The sequence below is a fragment of the Anoplopoma fimbria genome, chromosome 11, assembly GCF_027596085.1.
Source record: "Anoplopoma fimbria isolate UVic2021 breed Golden Eagle Sablefish chromosome 11, Afim_UVic_2022, whole genome shotgun sequence".
NCBI lineage: Eukaryota > Metazoa > Chordata > Actinopteri > Perciformes > Anoplopomatidae > Anoplopoma > Anoplopoma fimbria.
The window spans coordinates 9,972,412-9,990,611 of NC_072459.1; the positions used below are offsets into that span (position 1 = coordinate 9,972,412).

Sequence of the window (18,200 nt, forward strand, 5' to 3'; positions counted from 1 at the left end):
TTCCTTTTAAGAGCAGTCTTAAAGTGGGATACAGATTTTAAAATGAGAGAGAAAGACAGAGGGAGATACAGATAACCCATTTAGATACAACACCGTCTGCAGACAGAGAGAGGGAGACGAGGATGAGGGGAAAAGATGGAAGAATAAAAAGAGAGAGTTAAAAAAACTTCTACGACATTAAAGCCTTTGCAGGAAGAAGGGTAGGAGGATGACAGGGATGCAGAAGAGACCGCTGCTCTCTTGGCTTTGATGTGGGCTGAGGATAAAGTCAGATTGGAGATCGGGCTGCCAGGGGCGCGATGGGAGAAAGAGGGAACGAGCATGAGATGGAAAAACGAGAACAGGAGAAAAGAGGAGGAGAAAGACGAGCGGAAATACGGCACTACAGACATTTTCCAAACATCGAGAGAAGATGATATCACTTACCACCCTGTAGAAAAAAAACATGTATTCAAGGAGAAACGTTCTGTCTGTCAATAACACTTTTTAGATAGTGTGCTTTTTCTCTAAGAGGTCTTGAATACAAAGATCAAACATCTCAGTTTTTTGGGTGTCTTTCTCCGCCTTCTTTAGGGTTGAGATGCAAGCAGCACATTTCCTCATTTAAACATTTTAAATTCACTCTGGGGGAATAAAGGTTGTGCCCACAAACAATCATGCATAATCGACTCCCACACAAAAAGTTTTCTGACACTACAACATACAGATTTGTCGAAAAACTTCACTAATCAGCGACTAAAACTTGCTAATCTCCCCAACATGCAGCAACTTTAAAACATTCAGGACCACATTCAGTGCGGCCTCGTCGATACAGCAAACAGTATAGCCCAAAAAAACGCCTATAACCAAACGGTCTTGTAAGACAGCATCAGAGGTTTTTACAGCGGAGCACGCATCGATTGGAGAACTCTCCCGATGAGCAGCAGCCCACGCGGTGTGGAGTTCTGATCGTGAGGCCGGCCCGACGTACTAATTAGTCTGGCTGCTTAAAGCTGGTGACCCGTCCTCCATCGAAACCCGACCATCCCACGTCACGCCCACTTAAGAGGAAGTGAGGTCAACGCGCGATGGGAGAGAAACGAATGCACCTGCTTAATGAGCAGGATTATAAAATCATGGCATTCATTGAGGATGACTAAATGAGTGGAAATGGCCCGGGGTTGATAAATGATGTTGTGTTTTTCAGTATAGGAGAAGTGAGAAGGGAGGGAGGGAGGGAGGGAGACATACGGAGGAATTCATGTGCAGCCAGCGTGGCGCCCTGTTGCATCTGTGGTCAGGCTGTGTCTATGCAACTACAAAAATGTGTGTGTGTGTGTGTGTGTGTGTGTGTGTGTGTGTGTGTGTGTGTGTGTGTGTGTGTGTGTGTGTGTGTGTGTGTGTGTGTGTGTATTGTCTGGGTTACTACTTGTGAAACAGCTCACTCCCTTTGTGGTAAAGCAAACATGAAAGACAGGAGGGTAAAAGTGCATCTGGATTTGGAACACAACAGGAAACAAAACATGTGCTAACTGGATGTACAGCATGCATAAATAATAGGGGTGTTCATGCATGGATATCACGCCTTTGTGTGTGCGTGTTGGATGTGTGTATCGGACCTGGAGTTTCATGTCAGCGTAGGTCTTCTCAGAGCTGAGCTCCACCTGCTTCTTGAACTGCTCCAGCGCCATATCTGCCTGCTGGATCTGCTGCCTTTGGCTCTCTCTGGCTCGGTCCAGCTGGCTCTCCATCTCCCTTGAAAACAAAAACACACACAAACATGAAAAATGATTATATGAAGAAATCCAGATATGCTTTGAAAAGACAACAGGGGACCTTTTCAAAACAGTTATTTAAAATTGGTAAAAGTAAAAAGTAAACAAAGAGAGTAAATAGAAAGATGGATGTAGCGATGTTTAACAAATAGAATAGTTCAAATCAGATTTCATATGACTTCATATTACAAGCCGCCACAGCATGTGTATCATATTGTTTCACCTTATAACCTTGTATTTATGGAGAAATGTGGTCCTGGTGACACCTACTCTAGCAGTTATGACACCAGAAGAGATTTGAGTACTTTGTCATGTGTTTACTGCATATTTCTGCCTGTCTGTGGGCAGATTTGTCATAGTGATATTGTCACAACCGTGCAAGATGCAATCAAGAAAAAGAACAGGTGTCTAGTTGGGATCAAAATTAGGATGAAGATAGGCCGGAGTTGATGCCGCGGCTAGTGTGATCCCATCGCAACCTGGTCTCTAGTTATTTTCGGCCTTATTTCATATGAGAGAATAGCGTGAAGAGTGAAGATACTTCAGTGTCTATCACCTCAAACACCTTGTGTCTCCCATGCAGGTACGCTGCTGCTATTGCCGGCAAACGTCAGGTCATAGAGTTTCAGGCAGAACGGATTGACAAGCGTACTGAGAGGGACAGCCTCATCCTGAGAGCTGTCAGCGCCCAGCCAAGAGGCCCACGACATCATATAGAGTAATACCAAGCAGCTGTCAAGACCAACCCACCAAGGGGTGTGGGGACAGGAGTGGGTGGAAAGAGGGAAGAAAGAACGACAAAGCTAGAAGTATGAGGGCGATATTTTTGTAAATTTGAATGAATGTGAATGTGAAATATACAGTCAGACAGAGATCACATACTAATGTCCTAAACCTATGTTCACCAAAAAAGATTTACAAATATAACAAAAATAGCAGACATATAAAAAGATACCTCATTTAGTAACATTACTTTTAGCTGACTAAAAACTACAAATGATTGTCTGTCCTATTTTTCCACAGTTGATGAGGAAACTCTGTAGTCCTGCATGATGACACACATGATTTGAATCATGTCAACATGCGCTCACATCTGACACATTTAACAGACTCCCACTGTTTGTCACATGATATTAATATTGGATTTGCTATGAGTCAGAAGCTGGCAGACTCCTAAATCCATTACATAACCATCTTGAAGAGAAAATGACACAACAGGCTGTTTTATTCTTCTCTTAGTAACAAAATCAGATTACAATCTGTAAAATTAGATGAACTTTCAGCTCCCCATCAAAGCTTTTCATGTGTGGTTCATGGAAATAATGTTACAGTTGAACCTGAAACTTTAGCAAAAAGTGTAGCAATTTTTTCTGGGCTGCAGAGACATAACTGCTATGCGGCTTCAAATTCTCTGAAGTCTTCCAAGAACTTCCTTGTGATTGGTGCAAAAAGATGACAATGGTTTGTGAGAGAATATGACAGTGTGGTGTGTGCAGCCCCGTGTGTGTGTGTGTGTGTGTGTGTGTGTGTGTGTGTGTGTGTGTGTGTGTGTGTGTGTGTGTGTGTGTGTGTGTGTGTGTGTGTGTGTGTGTGTGTGTGTGTGGCTGTGTCTTGGTGCGCTTGCCTCTTGCTCCCTTGTAAATTAACATTCATTGTATGTTTAATTATTCCCCGTGGACAGACAAGAAGGAGGAAGAATGAATTTTTTGGGCCAGTGGGTGAGACTTTAAACCAATTAGAAGAAAAGCTATGACAAAAATGACAACAGGCACACAGCTGGTGGTGGGGGAGGACACACACATTCTCTACACAGTTATCTATAGGACTGACAAGAGTGCGAGTGTGTGTGTGTGTGTGTGTGTGTGTGTGTGTGTGTGTGTGTGTGTGTGTGTGTGTGTGTGTGTGTGTGTGTGTGTTTTACAATTCATGAGGGGCATGCTTCATTAACACAGTGATGAAAGCATAGCAGGTAGCGCTGTGAACACACATGCGTCCTACAAAAACAAACTACATCTACAGAGAGAACTGTGGTCTTTGCCGGGACGTACACACTTTCACAAAGTTTGCAATCTTTGTTAAGTGATTAATCACTCCCCATAACCAAAGCAACAACTTTAGAAAGATATAAGAAAAAGGAAACGGAGAAAGTCAGAGGACATAAACACGGAGGATTGAAAGAGGAATGTGCAAGCTTTCTCTCCTCTTTATAGTGTTCTGTCTCTTTGTAATTTTGGTCTCTCTCATGTCGGACATCAAACGACAAAGAAATTGTTGTTTTTTTTCTCCCTCTCTCCCAATTTTGTGTACTCTGTAATTATTAATCAGTCTTGTTGCATGACTGCCTTCCGGACTCAGACAGACACAAAAGGATACGAGGAGACTAAGATGGAAAAAAAGACAGAAAGAGAGGAAGATGGAAAAGAGGATGTCACAGAAATAGCAAGTTTTTTTAAACTTCCAAGGCAGAGCAGAAATGAATTGGGTGTGTGTCTCGCTTGTGAACCAACGGAGCTTGTGTGTGTGTGTGTGCGTGCACATGCATGTCTATGTGCCTTTGTTCATGTCGCAAACTCTGTGTGTGACTGACAACTCTACTCAAGGAATGCACTATGACTAAGTTGGAGCTGCGCCTATACCTCTGAGGATACACCGGGAAAAATTCACTGCAGCTTAGTTCTGAGTATGTGACACATTGAATGGTATTATTCTCTAAAGCTGAAGGGAGCAGGTGAACCGCATGGCACCTTCAGTGACTCCCCCGAGAATAACTCTGTGTGTGTTTCCCTGTGCGGGTGTGGTCACTGGAGCGGTAGACAGTGTGTCACCATCAATAACAGAGCAATGACGGTGAGATGAGAAGACTGAGAGAGAGAGAAAAAAAATGGAGTCAGGGAGGCCTGGCAGGGAGAAACAGAGAGGGTAAAGGGAAGGAGAGGGGTGCCAGCGCCAGGGCGGCCCGTTGGCTTTAAATGGATCTCTGGTCAGTAAAGTGGAAGGAGAGGAGGCTCAAATTAAAGATGTGCCTTCTCTAAAGAGGAAGTCCTCTCATCCCTCAATCCTAAACGGCTGTTTAAAGGGGAGGAAAAGAAGGAAAGGCGAGCAGAGAGGAGTGTTTGTGCTAGAAAAAATGGGTGAAAGAGCTTCCGCCATGCAGCCGCCTGGCAGACAGGAGGGCTGCAGGGATGCCGGCGTTTTTCCGGACTGCCCTGACCACACAACGCCACGTGCCGCCTGTGTGTGTGTGTGTGTGTGTGTGTGTGTGTGTGTGTGTGTGTGTGTGTGTGTGTGTGTGTGTGTGTGTGTGTTCACCAAGCACTGGATATAAAGAGACAAGGAACCTATTGTATACAAACATTTACACACACGACAAGGTAATACAAGAGCACACATTAAAGTCAATGCACAAAGAGGCAACTCTAATTGCCTATGCAAATATTCTTTTCATGTAAGTAGAGTATTTAAGGATGGTACACGCTGTGATGTGGGTGGAGCAGCGCATGGAAAAGACTGACAAACAGACTAGAATGCACGCTTGCATGTGGATGCCTCTGGTCTCTGGTATAAAAAGACTGAGAGAGTGAGAGTGTGTGTGTGTGTGTGTGTGTGTGTGTGTGTGTGTGTGTGTGTGTGTGTGTGTGTGTGTGTGTGTGTGTGTGTGTGTGTGTGTGTGTGTGTACACGTGGTGTGTGCGCAAGTGCATGCGAGAGCCCGCGCATCTGCTTCTGTGAGCTCATCCAAACGGAATGATAACGAATCCACAGACACATCAAAGGGGCCTGGAAAAAAAAAATAGAGGGAGCACATAAAAAGAGTGAAAATGCAAAACTGAAATATTCAGCGCCCTCTGAAGAAAAAAATAAAACAGGCTTGGTTTTCATCCCGGGAGAAAGAGAAAAGGGGGAGGAAGAAAATAAAAAAGACAGAAACAGACGCAGAATAAGAGACAGACCACAAATAAGTGAACACAAAAGAGAGACGGCACGAGGGCAAGAAAATATTAAAGACGGAGAGAGAATGAGTTAAAACGAGAGAGCAGAAAACAGAGAATCATTGAGCTTGATGGCTGTAAAAACCGCAAACAAATGTGGCCGGTTTATAAACAGCATTTCATATCAGGATATGAAACAAAATGGCCACTTAGGTAGAAAGTAAGAGGCATCTCCTTTATTATCATCCGTCTCGTACAGTGGAATCAGGTAACAACAGTCATCTGGGTACTCGCTCTCACTGTTGTGCTACCAGCCTCTCTCAAAGTAAATCAGCATTACACAATTGCTCATCCTCAAATAACCTTCATGTGTAACTAGTTTCACCAGTCCCATAGATTTACAGTAGAGCTGCAACCATAAACCAGTCAATCAATAGAAAATTATTCAACTATTTTGATAAAAAAAACACCTCAGTCCTGTTCAAAATGTGAACTTTTTCTGGTCTTCTATGACAGTAAAATTATGTTTTTTTAAATATTGGTCAGGCAGAAGAAGACTCGTACGTCTTCTTCCAGACATCGCCTTGAACTCTGGGTAACTGAGATGATTTTTTTACTATTTAGAGACATTTTCACCTAAATAAACGTCATCTACAGCCATACATAGATTCATTCCAAACAAAGGTCGAGTATAGAGTATCGCAGATCACTGGACATTAGTGAAGGGGCGGGGCTTAGCGTCATGCTGACTGACATTTCAATTCATCCATACAAACCGAGGACTATGGAGCTCATGCTCTCCCATCAACAGTGGGGAAGAAAAATGTGGCTCTCCTTCTCATTGGTTAGTGTGTCAAAGCCAACTGAGCACCCTAAGGAGACAGAGGGATGAAGAGGGATCTGGAGCAGACCAGGCTGACAGAACCACTATGTGGGTGGATACACATGAGGCTGAACAATAAGACATAATACATGTCTGTCATACTTAAAAAAATGGCTCTTGAGTTCAGTAAGTTATTTAATATTTCTACACAAGTCACTCTTTACTAGAGGGGGGAAGAGATCTTACTCATGGTTTGGAACGGGGGTTTTCTTCCCTTCGCTGTGCATTTAGATGCTATTTGGCTTCATGAATTATGCAGCCTGCAGCATAATAATGCTAAATCAACTAGGCAACGAGTCCCTAAAGTAAACATACTGTATTTACATATCCCAAACATTATACAATGGAAAAAATTGGAATCTTTTTAATGAGACAATGAAAGCCCTAAAGACAATCTAACCAGATTGAGTTGTTTCAGTGAATTAATTAACTGTAATAATATACTGCCACTGCATATTTGTAAGTAAGATAGTTTAATGGAAAAAAAAGTCAAATCTGGTTATGTGTGACAATCAGGTAGGCATGGTGAGGCATTTAATGTCATTACATCATGATATGGAAATGTCGCAAAATCAATCAGGCGCACATATTAAGTGATGAGATGAACAGATATGACAAATTATAGCTGAATAACTAAATGCCAGGGCAGCTATTAACTTATTATCCAGAGTAGAAACTTATTATCTGAATCATTATCTGTACATTTAATTTACTATTCACAAGGACCAGAGAAATACGGCCTAGACTTGTTCCGTTAGATATTCCTGCAGTGATAGCGGATGGTAAACTTAGCCCGACACCTTTTTTTTAAAAACATTTTTAAGTGCAGTGTGTAGGATTGGGAGCGTTGGTGATGAAATAGCCAGTGGGGCAAAACGGAGAGACTAACATGCAAATAAATGCACGCATGGCCGGCCTGGCTATGTAAACAAAGAACGTATCCTCAAACAACGGTTCATGAGATATCCTACGAAAAGTCACTCCTCATTTATCGTGAAAGTCAGCAACAAGTGACAGTTTCCGCTTGTTACATGCATACTGCCTTTTCAGAGGAAACAACAAAGTTAGGTTTAGGAAAAGATCATGAAATATTAAGTTAGGTTTAGGCAACAAAACTAAGGTGAGGAAGTACGCAAGTAACTTGACAAATAAATCAACGTTGACTGGTTTCAGATGGGGAAAGAACAGCTTGCTGGACCCTCCTGCTTTGTGTTATCTTTTGTGATCCTTATTCTTTATCGTTCATGATTACGTGGATAACATACACGTGGGATATCTACCATTTACGGCGCACTATTTTTCATAGGTGTAGCTACGAACGCTGGATGAGAACAGCCTGCAACAAAGCACAGATAAACACAGATTACGACACACACACACACACACACACACACACACACACACACACACACACACACACACACACACACACACACACACACACACACACACACACACACACACACACACACACAGAGAGAGAGAGGGAGAGCGAGTTCAGACTCTAGTCAGGATGTCATGACTCCACTATATCTTAACACAGATAAATAGTTGTTTGCCGCTACGTCAATCCTCTGAATTTTAAATGTAGCACCTTTAACTATACTTATGAGTTCAGTAAGAGTATCTGAGGATGTAACTGTCCTTAAACTCAACCAACCTCCACTAAAGGACGCAGTTAAAGAGCGTTTCACAGTCTTTTCTTTTGTCAGGGCTGTAGTATCGAACCGGCGCTTAACCCGTCTCCATCCTCTCCTTTCAATGCCGTTGCCATGGGAGTAACTATTGAGCCCCGGTGAAGCTTTTCAATATTCAGGATCCATACCTCCAGCTGTTCCTGCACCTCCACACAAACTGGGATTGCAGGCAGCACACAGCCTCCGCCCGGCTACCTCTGGTCCCTCTCCGGACAACCACCACCCCTGCCTCCCCTCCACCCATCCTGTCATGGGAGAGGGAATGCTGAGAAAGATAAGACCACTTCAAAACACACACACACACACACACACACACACACACACACACACACACACACACACACACACACACACACACACACACACACACACACACACACACACACACACACACACACACACACACACACACACACACACAGATGTATGGTTTGCATGTGCACACACACAAAAATAACATGAAAGACCATAGTGGATGCATCCTACACCTTTAAGAGCAGAGGTGGTGCTATCTCATGGAAGCATGTGGGCTGGCACCACAAACACTGAGAAATAAACAACAACATCCAGACCAAGGCAGACATGCAGACCCATTAATTAATACCCTACCAAAGGAAACGTTTTCATGTCTCAAAGAGTTGATGACTAAATCAAACAGTAGCTTGGTGGTGGGCACCTTACAAGAAAAAAAAATGTATTTAAACAATAGTAGAACAGCAGGAACTTTTTAATTAGGGACGAACAGGATTATGACTGAAGGAAAGAGGTGTTGTAAATTCTACACATCATCACACATCCATCCTTGGACAGCCAGCGTGTGGCCTCTCATGAAGGCGAGCACGCTTTCCCTCCGCTGCCTCTGCCATCCCAAACTGTTAAATGATCAAACTGAGCAGAAGTTGCTGCTGAGACACGGGCGGAGCTGCTGCCACCCTGCAGCACACCTTTGCAGGCACATGGTTCTGATAAAGCCAGTTTTTGGTTCCAAGCTGCAGGAAGCAGGACTGGAATGGTATGAGGAAGAAAATATATATAAACGACAGCCTCTTCATACAGTAATGTTGAAATAAACAAGCTTTTTTTTTTTTTTTCTTTCTTTTACCTCTCTACTTTAAAACATTCAGGTGATTTTCTGATGTTTTGAAATTTCGATTTGGAGGTCACTGTTGCAAACGGAGGCAAGCTGTTCCCCAGATGAGCTCCCTATTCTCTCCCCCCTTCTCCCCTCTGTGGTGCATCTCTCCATCTCTATGCTAATGCCCTGTAATGATCTGAGGCGCGTTGGGATGAAAGAAGAGGAGAGAAACTTGTTCTCTGCACAGCTTTGTAATGCTTTCCTGTTGTTGTTGCTATAGTAACAAAGACCTGGAACTCAGATTGACACAGCAGTGTTCTTATTTGCAGGACAGGACAGAGTGATTTTCCTTTTTTATATGGGAAGGAAAGAGTGAGTGTTAACCATGTAAAGAAAGGGGTGTGGATAACAGCTATATATGCCTCACACAAACAACCATAATATAAACTAGCAACACATCCATCCTCAGCAACAAATCTAAACACTTGTAAAATGGTAAAAATAGAGATATCATATCCTTTTAACATTAGATTCTGTGGATCAACACTCATCATAACACAGCGCACATACCACGCAGTATCTGGAGGGCATGTTGAGCAGTTCAACTTGTTTAATTTCATCACCCATCTTCACACACACACACACACACACACACACACACACACACACACACACACACACACACACACACACACACACACACACAGACACACAGACACACACAACCCTGCATGCGGTCTTGCCATGACTTTGAAGTTCTCCTGGATCGCCTTTAAAGGCTTTCAGTGTTGCCACGACAGCAGGCAGGTAGACATCAGACTCCTTATTGTGTGTGTGGTGTGTGTGTGTGTGTGTGTGTGTGTGTGTGTGTGTGTGTGTGTGTGTGTGTGTGCGTGTGTGTGTGTACGTGAGTTAGGAGTCTGAGTGCTTAATTAGCTAAGAGCCCGATGGGCCACTTGCAGTTTCTCAGTGTTTAACACTAAACGAGGGAATGACTGGCTCGTTACTGATACTAACAACAAGGGATAATTTATGCACAAACGGATCCGTCTGCTGCGTTTAAGCTTGTCCTCTGTTGCCGAGCTGACAATGACAAACGAAAACAATAAGCAGGCACAACCATCAATGTCCCTTTGCGATCTTTACGCTGAATACTAAATACCACAAAAACTGCAAAATGAGTTTTTATGTTGTTCCACACTGACAGAAACACAAAGGAACAGCAGTAATAACCATGTCCTACAGCTTAATGCAATTTCTTATTCACGAAAAAGGATCTATCCTTGTTTCTAGAAGTCTTAGGCTAAGACACAAAGCGCCTCGGGCTATTTATTAAGACCCAAGGAAACAAACAAATACAGCCACGCTCAACCCGATATTTTGAACCGACTGCCTCTGGGCTGCTGGTATATTGTGACGAAGAGTTGAAAAACTTCTCAAGGGGAGGTGATGGCACTGTGACTGGCTTTGGATGGAGCTGGAGCTGAGCTTGTTGAATGGCCGTTGTGTTTAATTGTGCAGAACACATTCAAGTTCTCGCCAAGGGATACTGTAATCTGCTGTATGGGATACCCCAGTGGAATGTTCTGTTGGAGTCTGGGCCGTGCGCAGAATGGGCTTGTGCAGTTCTGGAGAGGAGGGTGGGAAGTGATAGAGCTAACGGGTTGGAGTAAGAAGCCGAGAGGGAAGAAAATGGGGAAACTAAAGAATGTGTGATTTTTTTTAAAATTTATAATCAGCAAATATATGATGCAAAATCATTGTTATTATCTCAAGCAGTACTTTGAGTTAATGTTTAATAATAACTAGTGCAGTGCTGAATGCTTTGCTTCTGGTATTGCTGCTATCACCGATCTCCCAAACAACAAGCACCCTTGGGTCCGTAGCAAAAGCCAACACAAACATAAGCCTGCGTTCTGTGGTGTAATAGTTACTAGCGGTCCCCACAGATGCCTGCAAACGCTAGAAACGGGAGTGATGAGAGTGATGAGAGTATAGTCATGGGCCACAAATCCAAAACAAAGTGCTGAAAGGCGCTAAAAAGGTCTGTAGAGCTGAGGGGAACTGTAGAGTTGGAGGATTATTGTTGGACTGCTCATCAATAAGAGCAACCATGTTACATTTTACCTCATGCATAAGATAATCATAATTAAATGTAATGTCATGATTTTCTTATTATATATAGAATGTATCATGTGTTTCATTTATAGTAACATGGTTATTCGTGTTGAGGCAGATTTAAACAGCAGCATTAAGTTTGCTAGTTTTCTCTCAGACAACACAAATGCTTATCACGTGCGAAGCTCTGATTGGTACGACTTTTCACCACAGTTACCAGGCTCTCCACTCTACCGGCACTACCCGGAGTTCTAAAAAATAAATTAAAAAAAGATCAAAGAGAGAGTGCAAGGGTTGGCTTGTTAAAGCCAAACTCCACCTTAAATCAGAATTCATGCACACTGTTAGTATGATCAAAGACTCCAGTCAGAGGACATAAACAACTCTCTAATAAAGTTTGAAGCCACAAAGTCAAGGCTCAAATGTGTGATGCTAATAATTGTAATAAATGTTCCGCTAGAATTATGTATGTTGGAAATTTCATGACCGACGGGGGCAACTTCGGTACAAACAGTAATAGAGCAGAACATTTGTCCATAAACCTGTCAAATAACCCGAGGTGCTCTCGCTGTGTTTTGATGATGTTCTTAGATCGTGATCGAGTTTGTTGAGCGTTGCGTTCGCACACGCAAACATCTTTCCCAAAAACTTTCCCCAACTATATTAAATTATTTTATATCTGTAGCATCCTGCTTGCAATCTATATGAAATGCACGTAAAGACACACACACTGTGCTTTAGACCATTATGTTAAATACTAGGCCAACAGGAAAGGAGGAGGACCACACTCAGACACACACATGCATAGATCATTCTCACTAATGCGATTACTGTGATATCCAGTCAAGTGTATGGTTTGGTGAAACTTTTTTATTCATGAACCAAAATGTTGAGTTTATCCTCCAAAATGTGCTTCATCGTCCCGTCAATAAATGCAGGATGAGTGTTTGCCACAGGAAATACTGCATTTTTGGATACCAACTCTGTAATCAGTACTCAATAAAAACATTGCGCTATTAAATTCTGATTTAACTTTCACTTTCACTGTGACACTTACATTTATTACTACAACAATTTACATTTATAGTTAGGGCCTTTTTCACTGTACCTGAGTGCATCTTCTAGTCTGGCTATCTTCCTCTTAGCCTCTGTTCTCTCTTTCTCTGCTTCACTGTGGATTGTCAAAACCTGAGGGAGAGAGAGAGAGAGAGAGAGAGAGAGAGAGAGAGAGAGAGAGAGAGAGAGAGAGAGAGAGAGAGGTGTAAGTGAGTGCACAAGCAGACACCATCAAACATCACTCAACAAAACTCTCCTGTCTGTGACCTTGTGCATCTGGTCTCGTCTCTTCTCTCGATCACCCCATCAAAAGGACCATCTGAGCCTATCAGCCAGCAGAGAGGGCCTCTCGCTCTGGATCTGTGGCAGCCATATGGGCCCCTGTCACGTCCAGATACCGTACTCTGACCTCCGTCGCGTGTCTCATTTACCACTTTTGAGGAGTGGAAAGAGGAGTTTTCACGGGGGAAAGAAAAGACAGAATATGAACCACTGACTCCTCGTTTCCTTCATTGTTTAAATCTCCTGTCACCGTCCAGAAGGGAGAAGGTGGAAAAAAAGATACAGGCGTAAAAAAAAACACACAAAACTACTGACTTTCTTTCAGAGAAGCTTAATTGAATTTCTCCCTGACCCTGGATGAGGTGCACAAAGGCCTGCTAAGTTCTTGCAGGTGTCTCAGCCAGAGGGGCCCCGTCTCTGGGTCTGCCAGCCTGCCACGAGCACACATATTATAAACTATGGCACTTTGAAGATGACCCAGGTGCAGCAGGTCTTTAAAGCCCAACTTTCACCTAAGAAGACTGGTTTGGACCGGTCTGGTCCAGCTCAGATTGTTAGGAATGGTCTCTCCACTCTATGGTTTACAGCTGCTCTATGGCTTTGAAGAGGGTCTCTCAAAAGTAAAAGGCAATTAAGTGTGTCCCGGCTCCACTGACAGTCCATACTTCAATGAGAAAAAAGTCTCTTTTGAAGGTACTCTTTCGCAGAGTGACTCTACAAGTTTATTCAGATTTCCTTTAAACTCCAAGTCTCAACTTTCTTTGCTTTATAACTTTTGTGCTAAATCAAACATTTCCCATTCTTCTCTCTTTCTTCTTCGCCCAGTCCTTCATCTACTTGTTAATCACGGCCCTGATTTTACGAGACCAGACATAAAAGTGAGGGGAACGAAAAAGGAACATGTGACTCCCGGCTTTGATCTCCACTTGACCGTAATAACTGTGTCCAGGGCAGTTTTAATGCAACGACAGCAGCTATGGAGCTCAGTGGATCCATTTTTTTTTTTCTTCTGAAGTACACACTACCTTTTTCTCACAGTTGATCTGCACTTCATCTTTTTCCTGGTGAAACTTCATCTCTTGATCCTGGAAGGAAGCAGAGTTGAAATTATACTCTGTGACGGATACGGTGACACATTACATAAAGACAAGCCCATTCTAACCTTCAAGCATCTTCAATATGTGGTATTGCCGCAGTGACAAATGGAAAAGATACATGCTTTTCTAGTTTAGGCGTGCACACATATACACATTGAAACCAAACCACCACCCAAATCATACCCTGACTTGTTGGTGTCTTCGGTGTTCACTGTCCAGAAGCTGCTGTTTGAGTAGAGCTACAGATTTCTCAAAGTCCTCCATCACCTCAGAGGACTGAACGAGAGAAACAGAGAATAAATTGTTAAACTACAACTATTTTGTACCAATTAACTATAAATTTGTCAGACTGGGAGGGAGCGCCATGTGGAGGTGTACTGGTAATGTGGACCTTAGCAGCAGACAGATCATGCTCCTGATGTAAGTGGCTCAGGTCAGTCTCATGTTTGGCGTGGAGCTTCTGCACAGTCTGCTCGTGCTGCTCCCTCTGCAGCTCCTTCTCCTTCTGCAGAATCATATTTCTGTGGACAGTTAAAGAGCACGACAGGCTGGTTAACACACACACACACACACACACACACACACACACACACACACACACACACACACACACACACACACACACACACACACACACACACACACACACACACACACACACACACACACACACACACACACACACACACGTTCCTATTCACCAATTAAATCATTACATGAGCCACTTCTCCTCCCTGTTGCTATGGTTTTGTAAGCTAAGGATTTCTGGGCTCCTTACAAGCATCTTGACAGTAAGGTGATTTAAGAGCACAAGAAGATATTTTATGAGTACATTTTGACAACGTAGTTATTAAGCATTGGCAAACACATAGTTTTAAATAGTATTCTCTCCCCCCCTTTATGGCGTCCTATTTCACAGACCGTCTGTTGGCCTCCTGCAGTTCGGCGCTGATGGATGCAATGTGAATCTCCAACTGGGCCTTCTCCTGTGTCACCCTCTGACGCAGCGCGTTGCCCTTCTCCACCTCCACAGACTGCTGTTTCACCCGCAGCTCCAGCTCACGCACCGTTTGCTCCTGAACCGCAAGCGTACACAGAAATCACTAAACCAAACAGCTTGAACCACTGAGGGCACCGGCCTGAGAAAAATGTCATGGGTCAGAGGGGATTGCATGCTCCCATGGTGAAGTGAGACACAGAAATCTGGTTGGTAATGTGAGAGAATGTGGCTAACAATGTAGCTGACCACCTCTCTGACTCCATCTTTGACTCTTTGACATACTAATATGAGAATAAATTTGTTAAATGTTTGAAACGAAAGAGAGATAAATTCTAAATACCCAATGTTTCAGTTATGATTTGTACTTAAGATCAAGTCTAAAGGCATTCTCCAAAGATCTGTGAAACAAAAACATCTCTTTACAAACTGAACCAGAGCTTGAACCAGAATAAACCCTTTCAGTGCCACACAAAGATCTTATTATGTGAACATATTTCATCCAGTCTACAAAGTCAAATGTTCAAAAGTTTCTATAGTTGTAGCTCCAAGCTATTGTGTGTCTCTCTGTTGCTTGTAACATTTGGAGCAACATAGGCAAGACAATGTGATTTTGCCATTTAGAAACCCTGTAACTCTAATTTAAAAAGTGTATAGTGTGGAGTAATTATATTAATTTAACAGGATTATTGAAAATCCAGCTGCTTAAAAGGTAAACTGTGTAGTTTCTGGCCACATGCGGATCTGTGGAGAAATATTTTAATCAGCAGGTGCCTGTTTTGTTTGTCTCTCATGCTCTAGAAATTTGGAAATATACACACTGTGAGGTGCAGACCAGAGTGAGCTTCACTGTAATTTGACACACTTTCAATGTACAGGAGAACTCCACTGTCCAAATTGTGTTACAAAAAACTGAACAATCAAACTATGAGATTAGATTAATCCACTGTACACCAACACTGATGAGTTATTTCATTGGAAAATGTCAGAAGCTCAAACAGGATTCAAGATTTTCAATAAAGACAACGATCAAAGACCAGCTGATGCAGACAGCTTCTTCCTGCACCCATTTGATGAAAAGAAACGTCCCCTCTATGCACACTGTCCCGCTGCATGTGAGTCTCTCTGTGTGTGTGTGTGTGTGTGTGTGTGTGCGCTTGTTCCAGCGTGGAATGCAGTGTGGGCAGGCTGATAAAGGCGATGACGGGGCGCTGATTAAAGATGGAGCACGCTAGTCAATTTAGACGATGACAGAGGCTGCTGATGACAGGAGGTGGAATGACGGCGAAAAGGACGGAGCCCGTGTGTTTGAACAGAGTGAGAGAGCAGCGCCCGGCGAGGCTGGTGAGAGAGATTTGTGTTAGCGGCGCTGGGTGCCGAGGAGAAGAACAAGGGGGCCTGTGTTGTGGCGGGACGCGTGCTGACACTTAGTATGGAGAGGTGCTTCTTCTCATCTCCTGCCAGAGAGCCGAGGCCGGACCGGGCACACCTGGACGCACTCTGAGGGAGCAGACTACGTCCCCTAATTAGGTGTTTTAGAAGGAGAATTACAAGGTGTGAAGAGCAGACTACATGATGTATGTTATGAGCTCTGAGATTTAGAAGTGACAAGGTCTTTGAAGTTTGGAGAAAGAAAAAAAAAAGCAACATGTAATTTTGTAAAAAAAAAAAAAAAAAGAGTCATGGATGAACTTTTACAGTTTTTGTATGTGGAAGACAGCCTGCGTCACTCATCTCCTGAGGCTTGTCAGAATGTGTGTGTGTGTGTGTGTGTGTGTGTGTGTGTGTGTGTGTGTGTGCGTGTGCTTGAGTTTTAAACTATATGTGTGAGAGGTGGAACAGCAGGTGGACGAGAACATCTGATAGAAGACATAAAAAAGGAAGACAGAGTAAAACGTGGACGGATGTCACCAAAATACTCCTACTAACACTACAACGTTTACACCTGATTTACTATGACTGCTAATAGGGACGCACAGGTGTGTTTTTTAAAAGGCTTATACCACTTTAAGACACCACTGACTTTAAGTAATTGTACTGTTCATTCACAAAAACACACAGCTATCTTGCACACAGGCCTAACAACAGAAAACAAAACAAAATACGAGCTCAACTCAAAAATCAGTACAAAGAGAGGGATATTCCTAAATTTTTCTCTCTTACCACAAGACCATATTCATCCTATCTCCATTATAAATCATTTGGATCATGGACATGCATGGACTACGGTCTACAGCTTAAAATTGTGCAACACCGAGGCAGATACCGGCTTGCCTTCCTTTTCAAACACCTACTCAGTCACTCTATCTGCTCTGCCCTGTGCATAGATAGCGTCCAAAAATAACAACATCTGACATATCTGTAAGCCTCTTGTGAGATCTTTGATCTGCGTCGGATAGAAATCCAACCAGGTAGTGTTGGGCAGATGGACAGTCTTCATTTCGCTGTTATTTGAAAATGAAAATGAATCGTCAATCGGAGTTTGTCTTGGCTTAAATACTTCAGCTGTGATCTGAGTGAACTTTTCACATCGTGTTCTGGGGATTAACTTTTTATTAGCAGCTTCGTCTTCCCCCTCACAGTGAGCAGAGGAAATGTAGGAGCCTGAAACAAATAGGCATGTAATATTATTAATTGTACAAACCACAGTCAAAGCTACTGGAAGTACTGGGTTTAAGTCGTGGAGGACTGAATACTCTACCAGCACAAGATGTCTGCATATTGGATAACATCCATTTATGTGCAATATTAACAATCATTCTGTCCGTTTATATCATATTTTAGTTATTGTTGTTTTATTTCTTACTTATTTCTTATACTTTTACTGTGTGATTACTTATTTATTATACTGGTTTGGGTCTGCTTTTATACATATGTCTCTTATCTGTTTGTTTGCACTAACCACTCAGCTGCTGTTAACCTGCAAGTTTCCCCTTTGAGGGACTAATAAAGGATTATTTAATCTTATCTTATCTTAACTAAAGTCTTCTGACCGACTGACATTTTTTACTTGTATAACTGTCAGCGAAAAGTCACCAGAGACAAGAGACACGTTTTGCAAAAAAAAGAACACAAGACAACATTGATTCTAAAGATTTAGGTTTAGAGACACCCACCACAAAACAAGTGTGCTGTAATAACTCATCTGAGATAAAGTTCACGCTGAACAACCCACAGAAGGCACGTGTGTGTGAGTGTGTGTGTGTGTGTGTGTGTGTGTGTGTGTGTGTGTGTGTGTGTGTGTGTGTGTGTGTCAGGCCAAACTCACAGCAGGAGAGCAGCTAATGTACAGTGACAGGGGCTCTTTTCATCC

At 42.8% G+C, this 18,200-nt stretch overlaps 1 protein-coding gene across 3 annotated transcripts in view; it reads right to left on the reverse strand.

Moving 5' to 3' along the window:
* cep112 (centrosomal protein 112) overlaps positions 1 to 18,200 on the reverse strand; it is a 95,679-nt gene that overhangs the window by 53,340 nt on the left and 24,139 nt on the right. For all 3 annotated transcript variants that reach the window (XM_054607407.1, XM_054607406.1, XM_054607405.1), the window contains 6 exons: positions 14,812 to 14,966; positions 14,282 to 14,411; positions 14,074 to 14,166; positions 13,819 to 13,878; positions 12,564 to 12,643; positions 1,599 to 1,734 (listed from right to left, as the gene is read on the reverse strand). In XM_054607407.1, coding sequence (XP_054463382.1) covers positions 1,599 to 1,734; positions 12,564 to 12,643; positions 13,819 to 13,878; positions 14,074 to 14,166; positions 14,282 to 14,411; positions 14,812 to 14,966 — 654 coding nt within the window. The remainder of the gene's footprint in view (positions 1 to 1,598; positions 1,735 to 12,563; positions 12,644 to 13,818; positions 13,879 to 14,073; positions 14,167 to 14,281; positions 14,412 to 14,811; positions 14,967 to 18,200) is intronic.